Raw genomic sequence first — 15,901 nt, 5'->3', positions numbered from 1 at the left:
GCAGTTTTCTTTTTTTTCCTTGTTCTTCCAGTTTTAAGAAATGGGATGTGGCAGAATATTATGTGGAAAGAGGTAAGAACTACATTTAAGATGTTTTGTGAATTAGATACTCATAATTTTGATCTGCGCTGGGGTTCTAAGAATGGGAGCTCAAGGTTCTTAGTTCATATATCTTCACAGAGCTATTCTTAGTGTTTCTCAGGTCATATGTGCTCTCCCATTTTAAATTCCAAGCAAGGAATGATTACTAATTGTGTAATATAAATGCATGTCTGCTTGCTTGATATAGATGTGTCACTCATTGTTTATGGAAGCAGAGAGGAGATGGACCACACTTAGAAAGGAGCCCTGGTAAAAGAAGTTCAGAGTTCTATGTGGTTTATTTTCCAAGTGGTGGGTCCATATGCAGCCAAAATGGCGCCATCCATACATGGAAAAGAAACATGGCATCACCATGATTGGGGGAACACTAAGCTTTCTAGAAGTATAGACAGAAAACCCACAACTAAAACACCTCATTGAGTGCTGGAGCATGCTCAGTGTGACCATGTTGGTTAACTATTGGAGTAGAAAAATACAGGTGTGTATTTCTGGATTCAGATTGTGTCTGTTGATTTGCTTGTGGGTGAATCAAGGCTAGATCTCCAAATTCAGCCCAAAATTGGGTCAGGGGTGGGGTGGGGGGTGGAGCTTGCACAGCCCTAGTTAATAATGCCCGTCTTAAATCCTTTGGGGGGGGGGGAGAGCCAATAGGGCAGATCATGAAATTAAATATGTAAGACAGCATTTGCACAGCATTAATACATTAGTAAAAATCCTGAAAGCCAGGAAGGATAATAGGGTACAATGTTGTCATTCAGCTCCTTGCCAATTTGAATACATCATATTTTATTCTAGAGTGCAGACTGCTTAAAATGGGCAGATGAAGAAGGGGCACATTTCATTTCACTCAGAACATATATCGCCCTTCCATTGGTACGACGTAGCTGCCACATTATGTAAACTAGGAACAAATTTGCAAATGAAAGTGAGAAGGAAACAAAACCCAAGCTGCTTTAATATGCTTCACCCTGAAAAGAGGAATATGTTTTAAAACATCAAAGGAAGCAAAACTTGGAACACCTTTGTTGGGTAAAGTGAAATGGAATAAAAGGATGAAAACCTTTAGCTTAGTGCAATAGGACCATTCACTCAGGTTACATACAACCCTTCATGCGGTTATGCTGCTTATAGGCCATTGAAGTCCACTGGATTTAGCCTGATAGACTGCTGGCAGAGGGATGCGGGTGGCGCTGTGGGTTAAACCACTGAATCTAGGACTTGCCGATCAGAAGGTTGGCGGTTCGAATCCCCGCGACGGGGTGAGCTCCTGTTGCTTGGTCCCTGCTCCTGCCAACCTAGCAGTTCGAAAGCATGACAGTGCAAGTAGATAAATAGGTACTGCTCCGGCGGGAAGGTAAACGGCGTTTCAGTGCATTGCTCTGGTTCTCCAGAAGCGGCTTAGTCATGCTGGCCACATGACCCGGAAGCTGTAGGCCGTCTCCCTCGGCCAGTAAAGCGAGATGAGCTCCGCAACCCCAGAGTCGGCCACGGCTGGACCTAATGGTCAGGGGTCCCTTTACCTTTTACCTACCGCTGGCAGATAAAACCAGGAAAAGAAAAGGGCAGAGTCAACCATGCAATTCTTTACTCCAGGTGTCCCTGTCTATTCCACGTCTGCTCTATTTTCTCCCCAGCTCCCTCTTTCTCTTTGAGTCCCTGGGTGCAGCCCTTTCCCCTCCTCTCTTTCAAGGACCTGCCTTCTGATGCCATTGCATCAATGCCCCCTTTTTGCCACTTCCACTCAGGAGGCATTGCTGGTTGCCAAAGACCCCAGACTCTGTCCCTGCAGCGAATGGGCTCCCCTCAAAACTGTGAATGCTCATTATAACACACTGTTGTTTCCCCTCTTCTCTTGGTATGGAGGATTGACTAACTAACAGTATGGATGGACTCTTGTCTTTCTCTCTGTTCGTTTTCTCTCTTTTCATGCTGCTGCACTCCTGCCCCTGGCTCAACAGGTGGCAGTGGGAGACTTTGTGAAGGTCACCAATGGGCAGCACCTCCCAGCAGACATGATCATTTTATCTACCAGGTCAGATATGCTGAGTGGCTGTGAAATGATGCTTCTGCTAAACTGAGGACTTTAAAGAAACAATCTTTGCACTTCAGATAATATGGGACTGCCTTCCTTTCTCCCTTCCCTGAATTGGTTACATGCAGGCACCTTCAGCTCATAGGCGCAGCGTCTGAATGTGCTCTAGAGCAGCACACTGGCTGCATTTGGGCAATCCTTTTAAGCTGACATGCGAATACACGAAAAACCCTCTTATTCCTTCCTCTGTGTGAGAGCTGCAATTCAACCAGGAAGCCTCTAATTAACCATAGTTTCCTGTTTACTGGGAAAACCTATGGTTACTAACTTTGGAACAAGTGAGCACATCAAACCATATTTTTGAAGTTTAATATTCTGCAGAATTGCATGCTCTCCCTCTCCCGTAGGTAAAGAGCAAGCAGCCAGTTTCCCGTGTTCCGTGAAAGATACTTTCTTCTTTTACATATTGGCACAGATACACGAGGCTCAATTCCTTGTGCCCTTACTATTACAAGTAATGTCTGAATGGAGAAACCAGGTGGGCTGAGAGGATGACACGGTTCCATCTCATTGCATCCGTTGGTCCTCAAGGCGGGGGGAATGAACCACATAATTTGTTTTGCTTCTGTGGTTTCTCCATACAGATGTTACTAGAACAGTGTTGTGCTGGAAGTGGGTTCTGCTACACTGCTACATAAATTGATGTTGCGTTATGGCAGAGTCTGGCCAATGTCCCTTAATGCTATTTGCACTGGACATTTCTGCAAAGGATTGCTTTTGGTAACATCACTTTTTCCCGTGGTGCACAGGATTTATTAATTTATTTAAATAGGCCTCAGTTCACCAGAGTCTGCATGTTCTGAAGGTGCTGTGTTTCCTGATTTTGTATAAAGCCTGCATTGCATTAATTTTTTTGCGCTGTTTGCACACTAAAAAATAAATAAAATCCTTATGATAGAGTTTCTTTTTTTAAACAAAACACCACAAATTCAGTTAACAGTTTTGGGGGAAATCACTGCTTGAATTATTGTGTGTTGAGCCAATGAGTGTACCTTTATTCTTTCTTATTCATTTTGCAGGCACCTTTCTTTTTAGAGGTTGCTTCTTAAGCATGGTGTGTATGATATGTAACATGTTGCTATACTTTTACAGTGAACCTCAGGCGATGTGCTATATTGAAACATCTAATCTCGATGGGGAGACTAACCTTAAAATACGGCAGGTAAAAAACAACAACACAAAACTTTTGATTTATTTTTTTTTAAATGTCGAGGAAATGACAACTAGGAATAGTAGAAATATTAGTTGGAATAAGAGGCTTGCTACTGCATGTCTGAATATTGGTTGTTCATTATAGCAGCCACGTAAATATGTCCTCATTGCTCAATTTAGCACCTGCAACACTATGAGAGGGGTATGGGAAAAAGCATTCTTGGGAGACTTCCTCTCCAGGGTTATAGTCACAGGCTTAGGAACAGGTGAAGTTGCCTGATACCAGGTCAGATGTGATATGTCTTGTCCAATATTGTTTACATCAGGACTGGGGGAATCTTTGGCCCTCCAGATGCCATTCCACTACAGCTCTCATCATCCTTGACCATGGACCATGCTTTTTGAGGCTGATGGGAGATGGAGGCAGACAATGGCTGGAGGGCCACAGGTCCTTTGTCTGGTCCACAGTGAACAGCAGTGGCTTTCCAAGCAGAGCTGTCGTCATCTGCTACCTCATCCTTTTAGCTGGAGAGAAACGGCAGGACCTTCTGCATGCTCTAATACTGTATTATGACTCCTCCAAAACTATGGCCTAGAATGTGTCACCCCTTCGGTAGTGGAGAAAATGTCATCCCATCAACTTTCAAGGGGGTTGTCAAGAATCAATTGGGGCAGGGGTTCATTATTTAAGATGAGGCAGCAGACGGTTTAGTCCTTTTTTATTATTTAAATGGGAAAGATGTTGTCTGAGCTGCATCCCAGCAGCATCCACATTTCCCACAGCTTGGCACAGTGAGAACGATACATCTAATCAGAGTAGAACCAGGAGAGTCTTAATGCAGTGTAAGGCAGGCAGCTTTACATGATAGGCCCTGATCCCAGGGTAGCTAACGTGCTCCCCCCAGATGTTGCTTGATTCTCATCAGCTCCAGCCAACGTGGCCAACAGTCGGGGCTCTTGGGAGTGTTGAAGTCCCAACAGTTTCTGGAGGGGCACCATGCAATGTAGTCCCACGCTAATTCACGAGAAGAGAAGAGTTTTGTTGATGACTGTGCCTGTGGACTGGTCCCTTGCAGGGTTTGACCCAGACTGCTGGCCTCCAGTCAAAAGAAGAAGTGATGAAAACGTCTGGGAAGATAGAGTGCGAAGGGCCCAACCGTCACTTGTACGACTTCACTGGAAACCTGCGTTTAGATGGCCAAAGGTATTCCTTGGATAGAAGAATAACTGTTGCCATGTTTAATGCACACCCCCCCACACACACCCCATGTGCCTAAGCTTTACTTTAGGATACTGGAAGTCTTCTCTCCCCCGTGCGTGGCTATGCACACTTGAAGGGAGCTGGGAAGAGGGGTTGGCTCTGTATGCATGAGGGAATAGGATCACAAGGGATTGTGGGTCTTTGCCCAGGTGTGCCTCTGGTAGGGATGGATGAACCTGTCCATTTTGTTTTCTCTCATTTTCTTGTTTTTCCAATATGAAATTCTGTTCTCCATATTTCCACATTAATTTGATTTTTAAAAATGTCCTCATGAAAATTCACCAGCATTTTAATGCAGGCTTCTTTTATTATACACATATTTGCATGAAAATTAGCCTAATACGTTCTTTTTTTAAAAAAAAATCCCCTAAGAAAACACATTTTTTGCATACTTTACCTAGTACACACATCGTTGTACACATTACTTGGTTGGGGAACTGCAATGCAAAATTCGGCCTGCACCTTTCTTATTTTATTTTAAATTTTAAGAACATCTTTGTGGTGCATCTTGTTTTTTGGAACATGTTGTTGTTTCTACCTCCAACCTTTTTCTCCTTCTTTATCCCCAGTCCAGTTCCGATTGGACCTGACCAGATCTTACTAAGAGGTGCACAGATAAGGAACACTCAGTGGGTTTTAGGAATTGTTGTCTACACAGGACACGATACGAAACTTATGCAGGTAAAGTTGACTTTCCATTACCAAAGAGTAGTTTGGCAGTTTTTCACCTTCGCTTATTTCTTTTATATCTATCTATCTATCTATCTATCTATCTATCTATCTATCAAGTTTATACTGGATTGTTTTTTTTTTAAAGTGGTTTACCAAAAAGATAAAACAGTGAATTTATCTACAAGAAGAATTAACAGCATTAATTTAAGACTTCCAAAAAGTTAAAATAACAATAAGCTTAAAAACATATTAAAGCTCCTATCAACTTTCTAAATATCTAGGTAGGGTTGTCTAAACAGAAATGTTTTTAGCAGGAGCCAAAAAAGAATACAGCGAAGGCACCTGCTTGACATCAGTAGGTAGGGAGTTCGAAAGTGCAAGTGCTGCCACACTAAAGGATTGAATTCTTACGAAGTGGGAGACTTCTAGGGAAGATACACATCACTCCTCTAGCACAGTGGTTCCCAAACTTCCTGCCCCACGTAGGCCACTTGAAAGTTGCTGAGGTTAATTATTTTTTTCTGTCTAGCTGTTTTAATGTGCCGTGCTAATTTTTAATTTTATTTTCCCAGCTTCTTTTATTTCTTATATATTGTGTTTTATTGCACTTGCAATTTGAATTCTTTGGAATCTGAATCACAATACAATAAGATCCAATATAAGCAGTGAAAAGAGCAATACAAATACAATTAAAGTACAGATGGATATTTAACATGGACCACTGAAATGAAGCTTGCAAAGATTTATTTCCTAATGGTAGCCTCACCTCACTTTCCCCAGGGGCGAGTTAAGACCTAACTACCCAAGGGAAGGAAGAAGTGAGAACGTTTGTTGATTCTTCACGCTGGGGCAGACTAAAATCACGGAACTGTAGTGTTGTAAGGGGACCCGGGGTCATCTAGTCCAACCCCCTGCATTTCAGGAATTTCAGTTAAAGAATGGCCACCAAGGAAAGATGACCATTGCCATCCTGTTACACTGCTGCTGCTGAAAGAATTACACTTGCTGCTAATCAGATGCCAGGATAAGTTTAAGGCTCTGGTGTACAAAGCCCTGTATAACCTGGGACTAAATAATAGTCTCGTCCCTTCTATACCCAACTGATCATTGCACTCTGCAGGAGAGGGACTTCTAGGTACAGTCTCCAGCATCTCCTTGTATTTCTGGGGAAATCCTGGCAAAGCAGTGGGGTTAGATGGTATATAACGTAGCTTCAGATGTTCCTCTGGCTCTTATATGATGAGCTCAGTGAATTGATTCCTCTTCTCTGGCTGTTCCTTTCCAGAATTCAACCAAAGCTCCCTTGAAGAGATCAAATGTGGAGAAAGTGACCAATATGCAGATTCTCATTTTGTTCTGCATCCTGCTCGTCATGGCTCTAGTGAGTTCCGTGGGTGCCTTACTATGGAACAGAACACATGGAGAAGTCATTTGGTACTTTGGCTCAAACAGTAAGCAAGATCAGCATTTATGTTTGTCTCTCTATGTGTGATCCTCTTATTCCAGAATAAAAAACACTGTCGCTTTAAGACAACAAGTAAGACCACATCTGCACCACACATTTGAAGCACCGTGATGCCGATTTAAACAGCCATGGCTTCCCCCAAAGTATCATGGGAACTGTAGTTTATTTAGGGTGCTGAGTGTTGTTAGAAAACCCCTATTCCCCTCACAGAGCTACAATTCCCAGAGTGGTTTAACAGTCAGTCCCTTTCCCCAGGAAACTCTGCGAGTTGTAGCTTTGAGAGGAATAGGGGTCTCTTAACAACGATTGGCACCCTTAACAAACTACACTTCCCAGGATTCTTTGGGGGGAGCCATGACGGTTTCAAGTTGCACCACAGTCTTTAAATGTATGGTTCGGATCTGGCCATGCACTGGTAAACTAAGGTACTCACCTTAACTTCCGTACAGTTTAACAATTAAATACGTTCTGTCTACAGACTCCCATATTGTGCTCACCTGCCCTCCCAGGCTTTTCCCTTGGTCTTTCAGCCTGAAAGAAGCAGCTGTGTCTTGGTGCCAACACCTGCCCTTATTGTCTCAGCTGCTTACAGAGATCATTTTGCAGTGTTATGTATACAAGGGCGGGTTGTGTTTTGCTTCCTCCTGGTCCTGTTTACCTCCCTTTAGCAGGTTTAGTTGGAACCGACATACAAAAGGCTGAGAAGACAATAGATGTTGCTGGACAGAAAAGGGGGAGGGAAAGGAAGGCATTTGTGTTTCAGGGCCAGTGATCCAGAAATTGTTTGGAGCCAGCATAGGGCACTGTTCCAGGTTTCAACAGGTGTAGATGGAGCAGAGAAGGAAGTGTCAGTGGTGGGGACAGGATTATTGGAAATTCACCGGAGTAAAACTGAAATCATTTAGCCTCGGATGCATTCCTGGTCACTTTGCAGAAGACCCCAGTGTATTTGTAATTTATGCATTCTCTTGTCAGCTATAGCTAAAGCCCACAGTTTTTTATAGTATAAGGAGAGGTTTAAATCTTTCAGATTTTTCAGTTGTTTGGCTCTATTGAAATCCTGGTTTGCAGCCATTTGGCACCCAGATCACAAGATCCTTAGAACTTGAAGCTTGTTCATTGCATGGGTTCAATAAAGAGAGTTGTGGTGATGCCATGATGTCAGTATTACAGCTGCTCTTGATGAAGCGTGGAATCTGCCTTCCCTAAAGGTGCACTTCTTTACTGGGATTTTGCCAATTCCCCTCCACTCCACTGCAGTGGCATTAAGGAGACTTAAGTGCAAATGTGTGCACACCAGCGGTTTGTGGACCTTACTGATTGCGTTTCAAAGTGGGTCGCGGGTTCTTAAAATGCATTCCTGCTGCTATCTCATGCTGCAGATGCTTACCAAAACAAAACAAAAAAAACCCACCACACCATAGCAATAAATGCATGCCTTTTAAATACTGCGAGCAATGCCGTTACTGGTGGCGATTGTCATTCTGAGTTGCCTTTCTCAGCTGTCATCTGTTGTTTCTGATGCTTTGCCCTTTGGGTGGCCGTGCCGAGAGAAAGCTCTTTGATCTCCTTGGAGGAGGGCATCAGATCTCACCAGTGACATGTAGGGCATTCCTTGCTGGGCTGGCTTTGATGGCGTGACTTCTTCGCGGAAGGCTCTTTCCATCCTAATGGCGCCTGGCTGCTCACCCCATCCCTCTGCCCTTTAAAAATAGGTCTGCTAGAATTAGAAGAAGACAAATAGTGGGAGGAGAAGGGTAAGCAGGATGGTACATTTCCTCTGCACAGGATCCTTAAGTGCAGGATGTGGCGTCTGATTGGCCACTGCGAGAACAGGATGCTGGACCAGATGGGCCATTGACCTGATCCAGCAGGCGCAATTTGTGCTCTTATATTAGATGTGATTAGATATTAGATTAGATTAGGGACGCGGGTGGCACTGTGGTTTAAACCACAGAGCCTAGGACTTGCTGATCAGAAGGTCGGCGGTTCAAATCCCCACGATGGGGTGAGCTCCCGTTGCTCGGTCCCTGCTCCTGCCAACCTAGCAGTTCAAAAGCATGTCGAAGTGCAAGTAGATAAATAGGTACCACTCTGGCGGGAAGGTAAACGGCGTTTGCGTGTGCTGCTCTGGTTCGCCAGAAGTGGCTTAGTCATGCTGGCCACATGACCCTGAAGCTGTACGCCGGCTCCCTCAGCCAATAAAGCGAGATGAGCGCCGCAACCCCAGAATTGTTCACGACTGGATGGTCAGGGGTCCCTTTACCTTTACCTTTATTAGATGTGTAGAAGAGGCAGTGATGAAGGGTGGAAGGATGAGTTCCCACCTCCATATTTGCCATGGGATGATAATGCAGAGGCAGCGTTTTCAGGGCAGAATTTGCAGGTGTGGGAAAGGTGTTTTTTGCCTTCTGGCTTATTTTCCCTACAACGCCATGCTCCTTTGCTTCCCCCCCAGCCCCTGGAAATAAGCCTTCTGAGTGAAAAAGAGGAGAATTGCTAAAGGAAGGGCCACAGCTCAGTGGTAGAACATCTGCTTTGCATGCAGGAGGTTCCAGGTTCAATCCCCAGCACCTCCAGGTATGACTGGGAGAGAATCCTGTCTGAAACCCTGGAGGTCTGCTGCCAGCCAGTTTAGACATTACAGAGCTAGATGGACCAGTCGTCTGACTCAGTATTAGGCAGTTTCCAATGTTCCTATAGGGACACGGGTGGTGCTGTGGGTTAAACCACAGAGCCTAGGACTTGCCGATCAGAAGGTCGGTGGTTTGAATCCCCGGGACGGGGTGAGCTCCCGTGGCTCGGTCCCTGCTCCTGCCACCTAGCAGTTCGAAAGCACGTCAAAGTGCAAGCAGATAAATAGGTACCACTCCGGCGGGAAGGTAAACGGCGTTTCTGTGCGCTGCTCCGGTTCGCCAGAAGTGGCTTAGTCATGCTGGCCACATGACCCGGAAGCTGTAGGCCGGCTCCCTCGGCCAATAAAGCGAGATGAGCGCCACAGCCCCAGAGTCGGTCACGACTGGACCTGATGGTCAGGAGTCCCTTTACCTTTACCTTTAATGTTCCTATGAAGGAAGAGTTAAGCTCCCCCTCCTTCCCATGCCAGTTTATCCATCGCACATCCTCATATTCTTCTGTGTTGCTGTTTACCAGGTAACACACATGTGGAAATAGAAGCATGCATTTACTTGGGTTACGGTACAGTTGCACCCTGTTATTGCCTTGCGGTACAGGTTGTCAATGTGTAGCCGCTGTTCTCTTCTGAGAAGCATTTGTGGAAAGCAGGGCTGTGTTTTGGGATGGGTTTGCACAGTGCTTTAAAAGGTGTCTGCCTCCTTGTATTTTATCAACATGTGCAAGGATGAATCTGAGGCCGCTCTGAATCAGAAGCAAACTGCCAGAGGCATTTTCCCTTTCTTAGCCGTCATCATGAGTTAGCTGGCTGTTTTGTGCAGTTGTTGTGAAGTTTGTCATGGCTGTAAAGAACAATTACTTGGCAGTAGAGGGAGGTTTGTTATCTCAGGATCTGAGGTTACAGCATGTATATAAAAAAAAAACCTTCAGAGGGCATTGTTAGCTCATATTATTAACTCCAGGACAATGCAAGCAGCCTCTGTCATGTTCTTTTTATATTATCAGAGCTGAAGGTGGGGGAGAGACCTTTTCCAAGCATTGATGGTAAAACAAGCCTCTTAAAATGGGCACCTGGTCCATGCATACAATGTAAAAAAAGGCCGCTTCGCTCAAGTTATCCTAACCTTTGCTTCCCTCCAGTGATTTACAGAAGCTGAATTTCTTACAATCTAAAGTTCAGAGGTGTTTGCATTTAGGAATTCTCTTTGACCGTCTTAAGAACCTTTGGCTCTATTGGGAACTGTACATCAGAACATAAATTCCATTTAACAAGAGCGTTTATATCAGCCTTCTGGACCTTTTCTCCAACTTTTTTCTCGTCTAGAAATCTCATGTTGATATGTGCTTCTATTTCACTATATGTGGATTATAAACATGGTGGCTTCAAAGCATTGTGATACTCAGAAACCCAGTATTCTGAAATTATGAGATTTGAGGCAAAAGCCTAGTCTGAGTCACACTTTGCTGTGATGGGATTCTGTATCAACACTACTACTGGGGTACCACATATTGTCTTAAAGCAAGGGTTTCACAATGCACCCGCAGAAGGTTTCTGTGGCACCCACAGATTTCCCACTCTCCACTGAAATAGTCTCGTAGCCAATGGAATAGGTTGTGGTGTGTACTTGACTGCAGTGTTTGTGTTTGGAACCCAAGGCTGTTTCTCCAGTTTGGAAATGCTTCCATGGGCCCCAAAAGTTTTACCCCTGCCTTAAAGCAAAACTTGATTATTTATTTTCATGTATTGAAAAATGCACACCTCACTTTTTGAGGAACTTACTATGACTTAATTTTGTTGGAGTAAGTTACCAGTGGTGAGTTAGTTTCAGAGACACTTCCCTCCCTGAGGCTAAGATTGGTCAGCAATAATTGGAGGCTGGAAGTGTCGTGTCTCATTCTCATGGAAAGATTGCCGCATGATATGTAGAAAGCGAGGGGCCAAACTACATCTAATCAATTTGACGCAGTGTGGTTTCCATTCCTAACTTTCGCAAATAACATCTCTTGAGAGTTCACAACCTCCAGCAACTCAAACTGGGTTTTGGAGGGGCTTTGTCGTTGATTTTAATGCTTATCACTTCTTTCCAGCCAAATACTGCAACAATGGCACATGAGAAATTGGTAGCAGTTTGTTTTGTTATTGTTCTTTATTGCACAATAAAGGTGTTTTTTTAAAAAAACAAAAAACGAAAACACAGCCCCACACATGTACCAATGCCTTCCTCCCTAGTGACACTCTCTCTCTCTCTCTCTCTCTCTCTCTGCTCTCCATGTTGGCTTGCAGAAACAATCCCAGGCAATTTTGGATACAACCTGCTCACCTTCATAATCTTGTACAACAACCTCATTCCCATCAGTCTGTTGGTGACTCTGGAAGTCGTGAAGTTTACTCAGGCTCTTTTTATAAACTGGGTAAGTACTTGGAATGTAAAAGCAGGGAAGCAAATGCTAAATAAATAAGAGTGACATTTATTTAAGCAAAGCTGTGCATGAATCTTCATCTCTTTTCTAGCCACAACTAGAACCTGGTTGGCAGCGGGCTGCATGGAAGACTTTCAAAACTTTCACTATGCAAAAGAAAACATCGCTTTTTCAATTGCCAGAAAAACTTTCCATATGCAAAATAAAAACAAATTTATTAAACTCAGGGACCCCTCTGTCTCTCCTGCTGTTCACAATTTATCAGAGGAGATTTTAATATGCAGAAATCACCCATTGTTGACATCTTCCTTGACTGTATTTTGTCTGTAACCCATATTTTGCATGGTGGTTCCTTAGACCAATGAACAGATTTTGTATGTATTTTTGGATTCAATTAGATTCTATTTCAAATCAAGAAGGTAGACCGAACCTTTAAAAACTGCACAGCTTTTAACCACAGATTTCAAAACTGCACTGGATTTTTGGATTCTTAGCATTCCTGAGTAATGGTGGGTATGAGACTGTTAGTAAAATAGAGCAGAACAGCAGTGAAACCTCAGCATAAAACATTGGTGAAGCAGATAAAAATAGAATATACTTCATGAAGAACACTTAAGATTCAAATGTTGATTGAGGCTGCAATCCTCTACCCACTCAGTTGGAAGTAGGCCCCTTTGAACGCACTGGAACTTACTTCTGTGTAGGCATCTATAGGCTTGCACTTTAAGCATCCTCACTTCTCCTTGCTTTCAGGACATAGATATGTATTACCATGAAACAGATACACCTGCAATGGCCAGGACTTCAAACCTTAATGAGGAACTCGGCCAGGTAAGAACGATAGAATGTGGTATGATGGCAGAGAACGATGTGAAAAACCAACTATTAGACTTGTGCAGTACTTTTCGTTCCATGCTTGCAATCTGTGAACAAGGCTTGAGAATTCACAATGATAAACTGCTAGATCGCTTCCTCAGCGATTGTAGGCAAGCCTTCTAAAAAGCATTGAAAATTACAGTGAGCACTTTCTTGCTGGGGACCATGTTTGTGTCATATCCATTGTAGCACATAGTACATCCTTAGTGGCACGAATGACCCTTTCTGTGCCCTTTTGAACAACTCTATAACTTATTATTTCCTGCAGTGGTGATTCTTTTAAGTTCAGGTGACAGAAGTAATACATTTGCATTATCATTCCTTTTATATACTGCCATTCTTCCAAATGATGTAGAATACAGCCATTGGGATTAGATGCCCTTATTTTAGGGTTACCAGACTTCCCCGTTTCACGGGGACAGTCCCCAGAAGTCCCTGGACAAATTCCATCCCCATAATGTCCCTGGATTTCATCTAATGTCCCCGGGAAATGCAGCAGTGGCAGCTTCAGCAGCCCGGAGCAGTTGACTCTGACTGGCTTCAGAAGCTGCTCGGAAGTCCCCATATGATGGTGGTGCAGGGGCAGTTTCCGGGCTGCGTCCACCTTCCCTGACCCCAGCAACTAAGCTGGTAACCTTACTTTATTTCTGTTTGACCATGTGAAGAAAGGTGGAGCATATCTGTTCTGATGGCCCACCTTGTATAATTTGCATTTCCTTTTTCATTGTACAGATAAACTAACTTCAATGCCTACCATTTGACTTCTAGGTAAAATACCTGTTTTCTGATAAAACGGGCACCTTAACATGCAATATTATGAACTTTAAGAAATGCAGCATTGCGGGAGTAACATATGGGTATGTACCATTTTATATAGATACATTGCAATAGCTTAATGAATCAGTTTTGTTGAAGTGGCAAATTCATAGTTCTGTATGGAAAACTGTTATACTTAAAAGGCAGAGAGAAGAGAACAAGAGTGAGCCACTAAAAAGGGGGGGAAAGTAGGGGATGCGGGTGGCACTGTGGTCTAAACCACCGAGCCTCTTGGGCTTGCAGATTATAAGGTCAGCAGTTCGAATCCTCACAATGAGGTGAGCTCCCATTGCTCACTCTCAGCTCCTGCCAACCTAGCAGTTCGAAAGCATACCAGTGCAAGTAGAGAAATAGGTATCCCTGCAGCAGGAAGGTAAACGATGTTTCCATGCGCTCTGGTTTCTGTCACGGTGTCCTATTGCTCCAGAAGCGTTTTGGTCATGCTAGGCACATAACCCAGAAAGTCGTCTGTGGACAAACGTCAGCTCCCTCGGCCTGAAAAGCAAGATGAGCTCACCTTTGACAGGACTTAACCATCCAGGGGTCCTTTACCTTTACCTTTTGGTTCCTTGGATGGATGTGTTTTAGCTTGAGATTTTCAGACCTAGGTCCCACTTGCCCTGATCCAGGTATGCACTATGATCCATCTTTTTCTTATGATCAGATCAGTCTTTCCCACCAATTTTGCATATTCCTTTCTTTCTTTTTAGTCACTTTCCGGAATTAGCAAGAGAATGTTCATCAGAAGACTTCAGGTAAAGCAGATATTGACTGACATTAGTTTGAGGGGCATGTGTCTCTTTTAGCTTTGTGGAATGGTTCAAGTGGGCAAACATTGAGCACGTTTTGCAGAGATTTGGCACTGGGTGGCTAATGGAGGTTAATTAATTAATTAATTGCTTGCAGATTTATAAACTGCTTCACAACCAAAAGTTACTGAAGCACTGTGCAATAAAATTAAAAAGTAAAAGATGAGAAACCCCCATAAACTTTTTTTTATTATAAAAAGAAATATAACAATTTCTACAATTGGAAGATTAATATTCCATAAAATGATTCAGGGAAAGCTTCAATAGCCGCCTAAATATCAAAACACTGGATGCTAATTTAATTTCATCTGGTGATTTAATTCCAGAATGCTGGAGCTGCAACACTAAAAGCCTGGTCTCTAGGGCATGAGGTCCCCCATCTGGGAAATAGAGTTTCTAGACAGGGATATATAACAGGCAGGCTATCCCCTCAAGCAACCTGGCTCCAGACTATTTAGTGCTTTAAATGCCAAAAGTAAAACCTTGAACTGTTTCTGATAGCATATTGGCAACCAGTGCGGCTCCCTTGGATGTTATGTGATGTAAACAGCCTAGCTGCAGCTTCTGGGTTAAGTCCAAGGGAAGCCACCCACACACCCGAGTGTGATTCAGTAATCCAATTCAAAGGCAAAGGTGAGAATGCTTTTGGAGGGGAGGCAGTAATAAGAATGGCAAGTGGGGAAATGGGTGAACTGCATTCTATTTGCAGAGGAGATAGAGCTGAAAGTGGATCTCCAGGTGGGTTAGTGTTGCTTTCCGGGAGGGAGAGGGTGAAGGGTGATGCGGTGGGGAAGTTAGACCCAGGCAAAAGCACCAGTGGAACCAATCCAGCATTGCATCAACCTCCCTGCCCCAAACCACCTTCCAGGAAGCTAATGTGCTGGGTCTGTCCCACCCAGTGAGACGCTTCTGGATTAAGGAAATACAATGCTGCAGAGAATACATAGCCTGCATGTTTGGGGAGAATATGTCCTCTTGCCTCCTAAGGAGTCGCTGTCCTGGTGGAAGGCAGATAAGAATGGTTCCATTGATGCCCGAGTTTGGTAATTGATGATGTTGTGAGTCCTGTGTGTTATTAATGGAAGCATATGTTTCAAGGAGGTAATATTTCATTCCTTTTATTTGACTTCTAGTCAACTTCCTCCTTCCACCAGCGAATCTTGCGAATTTGATGACCCGAGGCTGCTGCAAAATATTGAGAGCGATCACGTAAGCCCAGTTCTATAGTGTTGTTCCCCTGATAGTTCTGTCGTGCTTGTGTCCTTTGTCTTTGGGTGGAAGAGTCACTTAAGAAGCTCTGCTGCTCTGTAGTTACCACTCGGGAGTGCAGGGTAGGTGTGGGTGTCTTAGCTGCAGGTGTGAGAAACCAAAATTGGCAGAGTCACCCATCCCTGATTCAAAAGGCTCTCAAGAATTGGTTGTGATTCAGAAAGGGGCGTCAGCAGCAGGCACCTGCCATTGCAAGTTTTACACACCTGTTGAAAACTCTTCCATTCCATCGGGTTTATGTAAGCAATTAAGAATACATCTTTCCAAAATAGCTAGCTGATTTCCAATGTATGGTTTTCTGTATAATTGTTGTAAACCACTTTGATATTTTT

The 15,901-nt window shown here is 43.7% G+C and overlaps 1 protein-coding gene across 12 annotated transcripts in view; it reads left to right on the top strand.

Annotated features, from left to right (window-relative positions):
• The window catches only part of ATP8A2 (ATPase phospholipid transporting 8A2), a 327,202-nt gene that overhangs the window by 72,259 nt on the left and 239,042 nt on the right, over positions 1-15,901 (top strand). For 9 of the 12 annotated variants that reach the window (XR_014510327.1, XM_083437037.1, XM_083437042.1 and 6 more), the window contains exons 6-16: positions 32-72; positions 2,061-2,134; positions 3,287-3,356; positions 4,423-4,550; positions 5,177-5,288; positions 6,565-6,730; positions 11,663-11,790; positions 12,553-12,630; positions 13,444-13,532; positions 14,202-14,246; positions 15,434-15,509. Coding sequence is in view for 11 of the 12 variants with exons in the window: in XM_083437037.1 (XP_083293163.1) it covers positions 32-72; positions 2,061-2,134; positions 3,287-3,356; positions 4,423-4,550; positions 5,177-5,288; positions 6,565-6,730; positions 11,663-11,790; positions 12,553-12,630; positions 13,444-13,532; positions 14,202-14,246; positions 15,434-15,509 (1,007 nt within the window). In the remaining variant the exon portion in view is untranslated. The remainder of the gene's footprint in view (positions 1-31; positions 73-2,060; positions 2,135-3,286; positions 3,357-4,422; positions 4,551-5,176; positions 5,289-6,564; positions 6,731-11,662; positions 11,791-12,552; positions 12,631-13,443; positions 13,533-14,201; positions 14,247-15,433; positions 15,510-15,901) is intronic. The other 3 variants (XM_083437036.1, XM_083437034.1, XM_083437035.1) reach the window with 1 other exon arrangement.

The sequence above is a fragment of the Podarcis tiliguerta genome (assembly GCF_965153285.1).
Source record: "Podarcis tiliguerta genome assembly, chromosome: 4".
NCBI lineage: Eukaryota > Metazoa > Chordata > Lepidosauria > Squamata > Lacertidae > Podarcis > Podarcis tiliguerta.
Note: the sequence above shows the minus strand (reverse complement) of the source record. Positions and strands in the feature narration are given on the sequence as shown.